At 42.8% G+C, this 14,804-nt stretch overlaps 1 protein-coding gene across 5 annotated transcripts in view; it reads left to right on the top strand.

Moving 5' to 3' along the window:
* LRP2 (LDL receptor related protein 2) overlaps positions 1–14,804 on the top strand; it is a 164,123-nt gene that overhangs the window by 121,944 nt on the left and 27,375 nt on the right. For all 5 annotated transcript variants that reach the window (XM_029071513.2, XM_029071510.1, XM_029071508.1 and 2 more), the window contains 8 exons: positions 1,665–1,888; positions 6,111–6,288; positions 7,156–7,352; positions 8,036–8,281; positions 9,819–9,947; positions 10,939–11,058; positions 12,187–12,303; positions 13,949–14,065. In XM_029071513.2, coding sequence (XP_028927346.1) covers positions 1,665–1,888; positions 6,111–6,288; positions 7,156–7,352; positions 8,036–8,281; positions 9,819–9,947; positions 10,939–11,058; positions 12,187–12,303; positions 13,949–14,065 — 1,328 coding nt within the window. The remainder of the gene's footprint in view (positions 1–1,664; positions 1,889–6,110; positions 6,289–7,155; positions 7,353–8,035; positions 8,282–9,818; positions 9,948–10,938; positions 11,059–12,186; positions 12,304–13,948; positions 14,066–14,804) is intronic.

The following is a 14,804-nucleotide window of genomic DNA, read 5'->3' as shown; positions in this document are numbered from 1 at the left end:
AATTGCAAGGGACCCCTAAAACTTGTAATTCGGCATAATGTTCATCAAAGTGATTATGCTTCTTGATTAACTTGCCTCTACCCCAGCCCTAGAACAGTAGATGACTCATAGTAAGTGCTTAACAAATACCATAATAGTGTAGATGCAGTATGCATAATTTATCAACAATACATGTTTTTGGATAATCTAGAGTACAGCTTATACCTCAAGTAGACTATGGAAAGATCTTTTGCTGCATGATTGGAAAAGTGTTTCCCAGTAGCATTCAACAACATAGAAAAATTAAATTAACTTAACCTCGCATTATAAACCAGGAGTCGAGGAAATCATTGTGTGTTCCTCTGTCTGTGGACAAGATGATATTTAAGCTATCCCAGGAAGCTCATTAAGGTGGATATGGTTTTAGAAAGTTGTTACATTGTAAACACTTTTTACTTGGCTCAACCATTTTGCCAAGGGTTTCTTTCAGGATTTGTTTGGAAGATTTATTGTAACTGCTACCCACTCTGTTCTATAGTGAGCCAGTGTTCCTTACAAACTGGTCTTTTATTGTGGCAGCTGGGGCATCTAGTGAGCTAAAGACCAGGCATGATCGAGACATGCATAAACATTACAGTTCCTATTTCTCCCAATGGGGTTTTGAAGTTCTGTCCCCTAGAAGTGAAGTGCTAACTGTTTTCCACTTGCTCTGTGTGGGCTTGATTTTTTCTATCATAGGTTTTGTCTTTACAAGTAATGACTCTCTCCACTCCTCTCCTGATTATTAACTAGCTCCTGTCTCACATTCAAAATGTGGAGCATCTTAGTGATCATTTTGGTCCCTGGTTTCAGACTTCCGGATCAGAGTCATCCTTAGCTCAGAGGCTGAGAGTTCTAATCCTAGGAAGCCTATGAGTTTGATGTTGGCCTTGGGCAAGTTACTATAGTCTCTATGGGTTTTTGTCTCTCTCTGGAAAGCAGGATTAACCATGCTCACTTGTTGCTTTGTAGGGTAACAAAAAACATGAATCTTAATGCCCTTAGCAAAAAGTAGTAATCATAGCATTTCTTAAACACAATGCTGGGGATATAGACATGGTCCCATTTTCTCAGAAGGCATATAATTTAAGAGTAAGTGGTGGGGAAGAGGGTGTTAGGCAACAGACACTTAGGAAAGAAAAGACAAAAATAGAAAGGATGACAACCACGACAAGGGCGTCAGGATTTCAGGTTCTATATGGCTAAGACCGGCTGTCATAGAAATCATAGCTGGGGCCACAGCAGTGATGTCAACATTCTAAAAGTTGAAAAAGGCAAACAGGAGTGCTTTATAGATCACAAGGTGAATGCTCCCTTCAGAATTTGCAGGACATAAATATGGTTCATAGGGTCAAAATGTTTCTAAGGTGATGACGCCTCATAGGAAAGAAGAATGTGACTTTGTAGTTCAATCCCAGATTCCTTCTGAATTCCTGCCCGAACATCAAAATAGGGGATAACGATTAAAGGATAGTTACTGTTTTTCCTCAATTGGTATTTCAGAAAGTACACTTTGAACCTCCAAGCTATCTACCCATCCATCCAGTTTGTAAGAAACAATAATCCATCTTGAGTGTGGTCTAATTTTGCATACAGTTGTGGAGTAACATTTATCCAGGTGTGACCCATTTTTCCTGTTGCTGTAGGTTTTCCGATTTAGAAGGACGACATCGGCACACAGTGTACGATGGGACTCTGGCTCACCCCTTTGCAATTACAGTGTTTGAGGACACTATTTACTGGACTGACTGGAACACAAGAACCGTTGAAAAGGGACACAAATATGATGGCTCGGACAGAGCAGTGCTGGTGAACACAACTCACAGACCATTTGATATTCACGTATATCACCCGTACAGACAGCCAATCGGTGAGTAAGCCGATTTTAGAATTACATTCTTTTACCCCATTCACTTGTTTGGGGCATCTTGTTGAATGGGTCAACTCCTGATCTCACAGGTCAAGATCTTCCATCCTAGTAATAGCGATTTGTATTAAGCACTCACCTTATGCCATATACTGTGTCCATCCTATTCTCTGGATATCATTTATTAGGTTTCCTAAAGGACAGCATGTGTGCAAGGGGATTGGTGTGAATCCTAGCACAGTGGGGCTGAAATGAGCCTGTTGAGGACAGTAAGCACTCAATAAATATGATTGAATGAATTTAATCCAAACCTCTGTTCTAGGCCAAGCTGCGCCACTCACTGTTTTTTAAAGATATACCCCCGTTTTATAAATCTTAGCTGTTCCATAGCAAGCCTGTCAAACCTATTCCTTTGGATGGTCGCATATGTGGTTGTGCATTCATCTGTGGTTTGCACTTAAAAAAACCTGCAAATTTAAACATTAATACTAATCAAACCCTGAATGTAAAAGATGATGATGGAGTCTCCAGTCAAGAATGATGGATGAGCCTCGGTACTCAAGTGTCAGGACCAAGAACCTGAGCAGAGAAATCAGTTATAAGCCCAGGGCCACTTGCATTCTCTTGTCCCTGTCGTCCATATCCAGGGGAGAGAGAGCACTTCTCTGAGAATCAAGGTGACCTGCCTGGGTTCTAGTCTTGGCTCTACCCCTAGCTGACTACTGGCTCTGCCGCTGGTCAGCTGTGTGACCTTGGGCAAGTCACTTAACTTCTCTCTGCCTCAGTTACCTCATCTGTCAAATGGGGATTAAAACTGTGAGCCCCATGTGGGACAACCTGGTCACCTTGTGTCCCCCAGCGCTTAGAACCATGCTTTGCACATAGTAAGTGCTTAACAAATACCACAATTTTTGAGAAGCAGCGTGGCTCAGTGGAAAGAGCATGGGCTTGGGAGCCAGAGATCATGGGTTCAAATCCCACCTCTGCCACTTGTCAGCTGTGTGGCTGTGGGCAAGTCACTTAACTTCTCTGTACCTCAGTTCCCTCATCTGTAAAATGGGGATGAAAATTGTGAGCCTCATGTGGGACAACCTGATTACCTTGTATACCCCAGCGCTTAGAACAATGCTCTGCACATAGTAAGCGCTTAACAAATACCAACATTATTATTACTGAACAAATACCACATACAATTTACAATGTGAGGCGCATTATTAAATAGAATGAGAAGCAGCCCGGCATAGAGAAAGGACATATGCCTGGGAGTCAGAGGACCTGGGTTCTAATTCTGGTTTTACCTCTTGCTTGCCGTGTGATGTTGGGCAATTCACTTAACTTCTCTATGCCTCAGTTTCCTCAGCTGTAAAATGGGGATTCAATACCGATTCTCCCTCCTACTTAGACTATAAGTCCCATGTGGGACAGGGACTTTGTCTTACTTGGTAAATTTATATCTATCCCAGCCCTTAGAACAGTGTTTATCACAGAGTAAGCACTTAACAAATACCATATTCATTATCAAAAAGAGGATAGTAAGCTGGTGGATAGAGCTACAGTATATCTGTTACTTTGAGTTTGAGAAGCAGCATGACTTAGTGGAAAGAGCACAGGCCTGGGAGTCAGAGGTCGTGGGTTCTAATCCCGCCTCCATCACTTGTCAACTGTGTGACTTTGGGCAAGTCACTTTGCTTCTCTGTGCCTTAGTTACCTCCTCTGTAAAATGGGGATTAAGACTGTGAGCCCCACGTGGGACAACCTGATTACCTTGTATCTACCCATCACTTAGAACAGTGCTTGACAAATAGAAAGTGCTTAACAAATACCATTATCATTATTATTATTATTATTCTTGAGAATATAATATTAGTGGGTGGGGATTCCATGAGATCAGTGGCCTTGGTCCAAAAATAGGAGGGGGCGGAAAGGCAGGCACAGAAGAGAGGAAAAAAAGACACAGACCAAGAGAGATAGAGGCACAAAAACCCAGGCACACACACAAGAGAGAAAAGAATGACAACCTCTGTCCTCACCCAGGTAACAACACCAACCAATCTTAGAGATGCAGAAAGATCATTCCCTTCTCACACCCCCAAAAGGCACAGTATGGCTTAATGGAAAAACATGGGAGTGGCATTTCTAGGTTCCCATCCCAGGTCCACCATTTGCCTGCTGGGTGACCTTAACTTTAGACATTTAACTGGTCCGTGCCTTGGTTTCCTCATATCTGAAGAATGGGGTTACAATACCTGTTGTCTCTCCCTCTGAGACTGGAAATGGGAAAGGAGTCATTATGATTCATTACTTTGTGCCAGTACAGTGCCTGACACACAGTACGTGCCTATCAAGTACCATTAAAAAGACTATCTTGCTAATCCCAGTGCTTTGAACACAGTCAGTGCTTAGTAAATGCCATCACTATTAGCTACTTTTTGCTCTGGGCTGGAGGAATCGTAGCTACTGCTGCCATTGCTCTCAGGTCAGCGTGGAAGTCCTGAATACTGAGTGACCTCTGGACCATTGAAACCCAAGAGAGCAATAGCAGTGGCCCATGCAGCCCAGGACAGGATCAAGGAATCATGCGGCCCGCAGAGGTGGGGAGTGGGAATCTCCATTTTCTGCTGTAACCAGGTGACTTGCGGGACACAATCAGCAATGGGTTGCTCTTGCTACAGGCCTCATCTACAATCAGTTCTGGTTCCACTTTCCTTTCTTCCAGGCCTCTCAGTTAGGAAGCATTCCTTTTTGTTTGATATAGTTCCCCAGCATGAATGAAAGAAGGGATGGAATTGCTAGGCAATTTCATGTCTGGAAAAAAATAATTATTTGAACAACTAACCAAGGCAGTGGTGAAATTCTGAGCATTGTATTGCTATTCAGGGAAAATTGGTTCAATCTACTTTTTTCTTTTAAATCAAAAGGCTAGAAAACAAGATGATTTAATGATGCTTGCAATGAACATACATTTAAAAAGGTAGGAATAGGCAAATTGCAACTATAAATGGCAGCATTACGGTCAGTATAAAGCATTCAATGAGACGAGTCCTTTTCAGATGACCTCTAAACATCCTCGAATGAATAAGCAAATCAGGGTAAGAGCATGGGGAAAAACAATCTTTAAATTGAATCTGTTTGTGGAGATAGGTAGGGAGGGCATACGTAGAGGGGCACCCCAAAGATTCCCAGCCCAGGCTTCCTATTGTCACTGTATCTCCCGATAGACAAGGCACTTCTGTGTTTTCCAACCTCTAGTCCTGACTTGCCACCATGCTGCCAGCTGGGCAGCCTCAGAGTGCAGACAGGCTGGAAGCAGGTGAGGGAAGCAGGGCAGAACTCTCAGCATTTCCAGAAAGTACCTGTAAATGGGAAAGGCTTTCAGACCAACCAGGAGGGGCACACCAGCATGTGATTCATAGCCAGAGATCCATGTCTGGGTGATCTGCAGTTCAAAATACGGTTTCTAGCAGACCTGGAAAAATGTGTCAAAAAGCATGAGGGCCACTTCTTCTTGACTTGGATTAAAAACAAAGCAACTTCTTTCTGTTGGGGCATAGAGAAATTCGAGGGCTTGTTTTTTTTCCATTTCCTTTTTTTTCTTCCAGTGAGCTTAAGTTTTGGCCCTTGCAGACGTGGCCTAGACAATTCGCCTAGGCCCAGTTTACCAAAATGCCCCTTCCTCCTTTTAGCTATTCCTACTCTCTGCCACTGTTCTCCAGAGCCTTGGCCTGACAGAACCACCCAGCTTCTGTCCAAAATGCACAACTGTAACACCCCCCACAAATGGAAATTCTTACAGAAGAACCTTTGAAAGGTAACAGAACACAGGAGTCTAAGTTTATTTGATTTCTCTGAGGCCTGCATACTTATTTACTCTAAGTTCAGTGTGGTTTCCTCTAGATTCTGAATCTCTGAAAGAATAGCAATTTACAAAATTGATCTTCTAGTTACTGAGGAATCTATCTTTCTGTCTCTTCACTCTAAAATATTGGAATTAACTCCCCTTGCTAGCAGATGATAGGGTTTCTCCTTATCATTTTATTTATATTCCTCTCATCTCTAGAGATCCTTATAAGGGAAACAAACTGTAGGCATTTTAGAGAAGCGGATCGATAGAGAAATAGTTTTCCTCTGATTCCATAAGGGAAAATATCAAAAATTGCATCTTAATTTTAAGAACAGGATCTCGGAGAGCCCTGTATTGACTCTTTCTTTTCCCCTCTATCCTCAGTGAATAATCCTTGTGGAACCAACAATGGCGGTTGTTCACATCTCTGCCTCATCAAAGCTGGTGGCCAGGGTTTTACCTGTGAGTGTCCAGACAATTTCCAGACAATCCAGCTTGGGAGTGCCACTCACTGCCTTCCCATGTGCTCCAGTACCCAGTTCCTATGTGCTGACAGTGAACGGTGAGATGCTTCTTCCCCTCATTTACCCTTGAGGTACAGTTTTGGGATCTGGCCTCAGTAGAGAACCAGGTTGTCTCAATAGCAGTCCTGAGTGTCCCTGATCTCTCTGTGTCAGTCATTTCAGAAAGTCCACTTCAGAGTTTTTACAACTAAAACCGTGTGTGTGTGTGTGTGTGTGTGTGTGTGTGTGTGTGGTGAATGTAGGCAGGGAAAAAGTTCTGCTTACTCCCTCTATAAAATTCAAGGGAAAAGCATAGCCAAGGTACTGTGAGAAATCACAATCAATCCATAGCTTGATGTTAACTTCTTTGGTGGATTCTCTAACATGGACTTCATATAACAAGTATGGTTATAGGAACAATTGTGTTGGGAATATTTAATCTGGCAGTGTTTGATCCTTAGATATCCTCTAGACTATATAAGCTCATTGTTAGCAGGGAATGTGTCTACCAATTTTGTTGGATTCTGCTCTCCCAAGTGCTTAGTACAGTGCTCTGCACTTGACTGTAAGTACCATTGATTGAGACCAATAAATACCATTGACTGATATCACCCTTAGTAATTCCCATGTGCTATCCAATGTTTGTGCATTTAGCTCCACTATTCAGTAGACTTGATTGAAAAATCTTTGGATGGAATTACCAGGGTTCAGTGTTCTGGATTGATCATGAAGGATGCTGATTGATCTGAAGAGTTTTTCTCCTTTCTGTAAATTATTTTACTGTCTATCTCCCCACTAGAGCTTCTCGAGGGCACATTTAATGTCTATACATGCTAATGCACTCTCTACTTAATGCAGTGCTCTGTGCCCCCAGTAGGCTCTCAGTAAGTACTCTTGATTTGATTGGTTCTATTTACTCGCTGCAGGTGTATTCCGATATGGTGGAAATGTGATGGGCAGCGCGATTGTCGGGATGGCTCTGATGAACCCTCGACCTGCCCGCAGCGCTTCTGTCGCATTGGACAGTTCCAGTGTAGTGATGGGAACTGCACTAGCTCTCATTTCCTGTGCAATGCCCTGGCAGACTGCCCTGATGGATCAGATGAAGACCATGTTCTCTGTGGTGTGTTGGATTTTCTTATACTTTGATGGATAGCTGACCTCTAAATAGGATTACCTAGGAGGTATAAAGAGGCCAGTAACAAAAAACTGATTTCAGTCTGCTCTGGAGGAGAATATTACATGTTTAGGGTTTTTTTAGACAGCTTAGACAAATCCATAATAAAATTCCACCCCCTGACATTTTTTTGTGTGTGAGGCCCAACATGCTCATTATATATTCTTGCCTTAAAAGATGATTGACAAACCCCCATTAATTGTTACCAAATGAGCATCCCCAGGGAGGCATTGTGAGCCCCACTTTGAAGAAAGGCAGAAAAAAATTGAGGGAATGGCCCAGCTCCCTAACTGTTATGTTTTCTTTCCATGCTTGGGAATAGAAAAGCCTTTTGCCTGCAGGTCGTTAGGTAGGAGCTAACTTAATTGAGCTGTATAATCCAATTGGTGGAAAATGAACATCCAGTTGGGGCAGTATTGAAGGTCAGTAGGTTTTCTTTTGGCATCATCGATTCTTCTTAGTATGCGCCTCCCTTTTCCCCCCATGACCCTCCCCCCACCCTTTTAGGGGCACACTACTGGGCTGTGCAGTGCACAGTGCCTGTCAAGGCCTCCAGTCCTCCTCAAGTGTGCCACCTAACTGCAACCCTCCACTCTCCCACGCCTACAACCGGCATTTGGTTCTTGCAGTGAATCACCAGTGCGAGACCCACCAGTGGCAGTGCGCAAACAAACGTTGCATCCCCGAGGCCTGGCAGTGTGATGGAGACAATGACTGCGGGGACAACTCTGACGAGGACAGTTCCCACTGTGCTGGCAGGACCTGCCTGCCAGGCCAGTTCAAGTGTGACAATGGCCGCTGCATCCCCCAGTCCTGGAAGTGCGACGTGGACGATGACTGTGGAGATCACTCGGATGAGCCCATCCATGAATGCAGTGAGCATTAGCCCAGTCAGAGTTGTGTGTAATCCTCAGGGTGTGGACTCCTGGATTTGGGGATGGTTGACACAGAACACCAACCAATTGGAAAATAACTTTTTGGCTGTTTGTTATCTAGGTCTAGGACCTGGGAAGTGGTCAGTAGCCTTGTCTTTATTTCTTCTGTTCCCAGTCAAGGAGAGAGCCCTTGCTTACTTCTGTGGAGTTATAACTCTGGTAGCCGGCATTATTAGGCACATTAGACAGAGACGCAGCGTGGCTTATTGGAAAGAGCCCGGGCTTGGGAGTTCTAGAGGTCATGGGTTCTAATCCCGGCTCCACCACTTATCAGCTCTGTGACTTTGGGCAAGTCACTTAACTTCTCTGTGCTTCAGTTACCTCATCTGTAAAATGGGGATTAAGACTGTGTGCCCCATGTGGGACAATCTGATTACCTTGTATCTACTCCAATGCTTAGAACAGTGCTTGGCACATAGCGTTTAAATACCGTCATCATCATCACTGAATATTGTGTGATCTTGGACAAGTCATTTAACTCCTCTGCCTCAGTTTCCTCATCTGTAAAATGGGGATTGAGTACTTGTTCTTCCTCCTACTTGTACTCTGAGCCCTTGTGGAATAGGGAGTGTCTCTGACCAGATTGTCATGTATCTACCCCCGTTCTTACTACAGTGCTTGGCAAATAGTAAGCACGTAACAAAAACATCAACAGTAATTGTAATAATAATAATAAGAAGAAGAAGACTGGCCAGTAAGGAAGATTAAATTTTGGTTACTTGGAATCTGGGTTCCAAAGAGGAGTTAAAAGACTATCCCTCTTCCCTAGGGTGCACGTCAAGCCATTTATTTATGTGGCAAGGCTTTTGGATCTTCTGCGTCTGAATCCCAGGGGACATAACTTATTAGTTTACTAACATCAAGTACTGAGAGGGTGGGCATCCTACTTGGAATGGAAAAGACAGTAGAGGGAAAAACCAATAGCCATAGAGTGGGATTTAACAGGTTGGGGACTAAAAACGCTTTAAAGATCCAGTGAAGGGAAATGTCATATGGTTTGGCAAAGCAGTGGACAGTTGGAAAATAGCAGTAGAAGACAGAGCAGGAAAGATTGCAACACCAAGAGAGATAAATGTAAATAGGAACAGGCACTGTGGGGAGTAAGGGCTTCATGGGGCAGCCAGAGTCTTGTCCCTGTTGGTGGCAGTGCAGGACAAAAGCCCTTTCAGGTCACTGGTAGTTGGTCTTCTATCGTGGAAAAAACTTGAACAGTAGCCCCAAACCAAATGTTCACATTTGGGGCAGTGTTACAGATGTAGGAGGGAATGCCTGTCATACTGATTTTTTACAAACTACACCAAGAGCCAGTACTAAAACGTTGCTGTGAGTAGCTTCCTCTTCCCAAGGACATGTTGGTGCTTTTTGTTAATATTGATTGAATTCTGCCTGCCAGCTTCTAGATGCTGCGTAGCAGTTGTTGAACCAGAGAACAATTTGGATGATGGTTCTGACTAAGCTTTGCCTCCTTGTGTTTCAGTGGGGCCTGCCTATCGCTGCGATAACCACACGGAATTCAGCTGCAAAACAAACTACCGCTGCATCCCCCAGTGGGCCGTATGCAACGGCCATGATGACTGCAGAGACAACAGTGACGAGCAAGGCTGTGGTGAGATTGGGGATGGGTCTTTAATGGTAGGGGGGCAAAATGGGTGCTTTCTCCTCAGCTACCATAAAGTTGGGAGGTAGGTTCCCTTATTTAAACTGTGGATGCGGTTCTCCAAAATACAAACTTCTGATCTCTGGTGGATGATTCTTTAGTCTTTATTTCCCAGACCATTTAAATTTAAGGGAAAAAGAGATGGAGATCCAGTCCCCACTACCCACCCTGATACAGGACAATTCACCCTTATATGCTTTGTCTCTAGTGTATTCACTTTGATTTTCTTTGTTCCAAACATCTCTCACACTTACTGTGTGACTTGCTAGACTTGCATGTGGGGCTCACAGCTCTAGGAGCATAAAAAACCTGTGAAGTGTCTAGAGGAGAGCCCCAAAGATATTAAAAATTTGGAAAATAGTATCTATATTGGATGGGTAATTATGTCTGGATCCAGAACAGATAGGAGAGGAATAGAATGGTGTAGATATCGTTGAGGTTATCAGGTCGATGATAAGGTGATGCCATCAAAATCATTAAAACAATTTTGACATTGTATACTCCTGCCCCATCCTTGTTGTTAGCTGGGCTCCAGGAACACTTCTTTTGCCCAAGGACATTATAGCAGAAATTTAGATTAGCTACAGAGTAAAGATTGCAGAACACCAAAAGAGGCTACCAAATGAGTTGGTAAGATCCCATTGCCCGATGTCTATAAGAATAGGTTGGGAAGGTATCAATCTAGGCTGGAAAGGGAGCAGCCCTGCCTGGAGAAATTCCTGTAAGGTTCATATGTCCAACCTGATTAGCTTATATCTACCCCAGCATTAGTAGAGTGCCTGGCATATAGTATGTGCTTAACAAATGCAATAATAATAATGAGCACTAGTAGATACTTCTAGCAGTGCAATTCTGTGACTCCAAAGTGGCGTAGATCTTGCCGCTTGAAAGTTATGCATTGAAGCGCATTAAGTCTCAATCACAACTTTGTGGTTTGCAGAGGAGATAACTTGTGCTCCATCAGGAGATTTCCGCTGCAGCAATCACCGTTGTATCCCACTGCGCTGGAAATGTGATGCGTACGATGATTGCGGAGATGAATCTGATGAGCAGGACTGTGGTGAGTTTTCAGAGTGGGTGCCTAGTTTGTCTTCACTGTACTAACCTCATCCTCACCTGAGAAGAGTTACGTGGAAGTCTTCCTCATACAGATTTTTTCCATTCTAACCAAGACATATGATGGCAGTTGGTCTGTTCTGCTGCATTAGCAATGTTAATACCATGACATCTGGAATAAAGAGTGGAGAGATTTTAGTACTGAATGCAACCTTAATAAATCATCCAAAAGGAAAAAGAAATGAAAAAGCTGTACAGTCTGGGTAAATCAAATCCACAGAGAATTGCTAAGCTTCCTTTTAGAAGCACTGGAAAGATTTTAATGGGGCTGGGAAGGAGAGATGCAGAATAATAGGCAGAGGAAGTCACAGGTAAAAAGCCATTATTAAAGGCAGTCTGAATTATCTCCTCTCAAGCCCCACTAAAATCTTTCCAGAGCTCCTAATGAGTAACAAAATAGAGTGACTTGAATTTCCCCACTTCTTGCCTGTGCTCTCCTGCTGGTGGAGATACTAATTAGCAGTGAAATGGTCAAAAGGCCAGCAAGGGCAGAGAGAAAAAGGAAGCTAAATGATGTAGATTGTCACAACTGGACAATCAGTGTCAGATTCAAGAATTGCAGGTATTTTGAAAAGGGCTGCTGGCAGCTTTCCCCTTGCTGTCTGCCACTCATTAATTTGAAGTACAGCCATACAATTATCTCTTCAGAAATGTAGGGAGATTTGCATTTACTCAAAGAGTAGAGAACAGAAGGTTCATTTCACTTGCAAATGTCTGTGGGACCCTAACTTCCTGCACAAAGACTAAAAAGCAGCCTGGGTCCTTATTGTTGTCAGGAAAATATTGTTGACTCCTGAAAGAGGTTTTTACCAAATCCTAAACTGCAGCCATAGGGCCATTTTTTCTAATGAGGTGCAGTCTTTAGAGATGAGAGATTGCTCTTCCTGGGACTGGATATTTTATGGTCTAATTCAAGAAGATAAATAGCCTAACGAGCATCATTTCCCTAAGCAGCAGTTTATGCTTTGCACTGCCCAATTGTAGGTTTCTAGAGTGGTGGGATGTTTGCCTTTATTAATGGCTTTTTACCCTTGGACTTCCTCTCTGATTATTCTGCATCTCTCTTTCCAAGCGCCCCGGGAGTGCACAGAGAGTGAATTCCATTGTGACAATCAGCACTGCATTCCTTCTCGCTGGTTATGTGATCACGACAATGACTGTGAAGACAATTCAGATGAACGAGACTGTGGTATGTATCTGTCTAGGGCCAGGGGTTTGAGGGGAAATTTCATTCTAGGCAGAATCATTTTCCCAGAATACACATTATAAGAGAAGACCCTTTAACATAAACAATTTTCCAGAGAAAGCTGTTCATGGTATTCCCACAAAACGTGCCATTTAGCTTGAATCAGAACCAACATGGACTTGAGCAAGCTTCCCCAAAGCACAGACCCCTGATGAGTTGGGGGGAGATTTCTGGGGAACTCAGAATGCTCCTATACCTTTCTCTTCCCACCCTGGGTCTTCCCATTCCACTGAAAACCTTTGGAGTAGAGAACCTGGATCAGGGGTAGTGTGTGAACAGGAACAGAATGGAGAAAAACAACAAATGTTAACTTTAGTGGCAGTATACTAAAATGTATGGGGAAAATGGCATGAGGTTAGATTGCCAAAAACAATGCAAATTAAAGACCAGTTATGTGAAAATAAATCTGTGATCCTCCAATTTCATGTAGTGGAAAATGGTCTTTTGGAGGATCTTGATGGAGATTGTTGCTCTAGAGGTTAGGGAAATGGATTATTTTTAGAGCTCTGTCAGTACATGCAAGAAAATGATTGGAAGGGTTGGAAATTCAAGCCCATGAATTAAATTACTACAAGGATGAGATCCTTTAGTATGGAGAAGAGAAAATTAATGGAAAACTTAATACCTATCTTCATATATCTCAAGAGGTCTTCTAAGAAGGCTGGTCAGTTGTCTCTCTGCCTAGAGAATTGCAGTAAAGGAAGTGGGTTTAAAGTATGGCAAGCAGTTAATTGGGCATGAGCAATAATTGTTTGACAGTTCAGTGTAAAAGAAATCCTCCTACTGGAGAATTTATGGTTTCTAAAAAAAAAAAATTTTCCGCCACATCATTCATCTCATAATGTCAATAAGCTGAGAAAACACAAGCATCTGCTTGTATCAGGGCCAGTCAGAGTTCCGCCTCAGAAATATTCTCATGAAACCACACCAAATGGAAACGGAAAGGAGAGGGAAAGTATATGCTTCACTAGAGCTACTTCTAGCCTTCTTTTAGCTCATCAGCCAATCAGTAGTATTTATTGAGCACCTCCGTGTTGTGAACTCCTTCCTGAAGCTCCTGGTCTCCACACCACCTCCTTCTCTAACCACTGCTAACTTTACCAGCTACTTTATTGGTAAAAGCAAACCACCAGGCATGAACTCCCTCAAGTCCCTCCATCTCTTCTGCCTTATACTTCTGTCCCTCCTCTACCTTCTCTTGCTTCTCCACTGGTTCCATGAAGAGACAAATGGGCAACCGTTGGAAACTTCTGAGGAGTAGCGAGATGTGCAGAAAAATATATTAGGAAAATGATTCAGGCAGCAGAGTGAAGTAGACTGGAGAGAGAATAGGCTGGAGTCATTGAGGCCAATGAGGAGGCTGATGCAGTTCAAGAAGGCCTATGAGAAATGCTTAGACCAGCTAGCTAGCAGTGTGGATGGAGAAGGCATAGATTCTGGAGAAGAAATAAATTGTGAGAATTTGCAAGGTTAGTTAATGGGCTACCTGTTTGGGGAGCAAAACCCCACTTCCTAAGTAGACAGTATATCATAGCTGTTCTGGTATGAATAATCATATTCTGTTGCGGCTTTTCAATCTTCTTTTTAGAACTGCGGACCTGCCACCCTGAGTATTTCCAGTGCAATAGTGGGCACTGTGTGGCTGAACGGCTTAAATGTGATGGACATTCTGATTGCTTGGATTTTTCCGATGAAGCCAGCTGCCGTGAGTCTGGATATTTGTGGGGGCACCTGTGGCATGTCCCAAGGTCCCTAACTATACCTCTTTTTCAGGGGAAGTGGCTCAGAGTTATGCCCATTATACTTGTTGGGGGGAGTTGAAAAGAATAATTCATAAAAAAACGTGCTTTTGATTTGTGAGACAACATCAATGAGTCCATTCTGGTACTATTTTCATACTCTTGCATACAGGATCGACTGCTGTGGGATAAAATTCAGTATCTGAGCAGTGGACCTAGGAAAAAAAAAATATCTGTACAGAATTTTTAGAGCTGGAGGAGAGAATTTAAGATGCTTAAATTCAGTCCCTTGCTGAATGCATAATAATGAGTAAAGGGAAAGTGATTAAAAAGTAAAGGAATATGTCAAAACGAGAAAGGATCCAAACTCCCAACATGTATCCTCGGCTCCCATGACCTATATAAAGACAATATAAAATATAAAGACAGTTTCATCTCGTGGACAATGAACAATAATTATTGATGATCTCATGTATGGGATAATTTTTGAACTAAATATTTAGTTAAATGATTGCATCAGATTAAAATATAAGAAGAGGTAACACCACAGGGAAGCCAGCAGATGAGTCCAGCCATGTTCAGCAGATCTGACAGTCACTTGTAGGTAGTATCATCAGGTAGAAATATCAGCATTTTCAATCACAACCCAAGCATAATAATGATCATTGTGGCATGTAAGTGCTTACTTATGTGCCAAGCACATAA

Source organism: Ornithorhynchus anatinus, chromosome 9 (assembly GCF_004115215.2).
Source record: "Ornithorhynchus anatinus isolate Pmale09 chromosome 9, mOrnAna1.pri.v4, whole genome shotgun sequence".
NCBI classification, from domain to species: Eukaryota; Metazoa; Chordata; class Mammalia; order Monotremata; family Ornithorhynchidae; genus Ornithorhynchus; species Ornithorhynchus anatinus.
The sequence above is the reverse complement of the archived record's forward strand: the minus strand, read 5'-3'. Positions and strand labels throughout refer to the sequence as shown.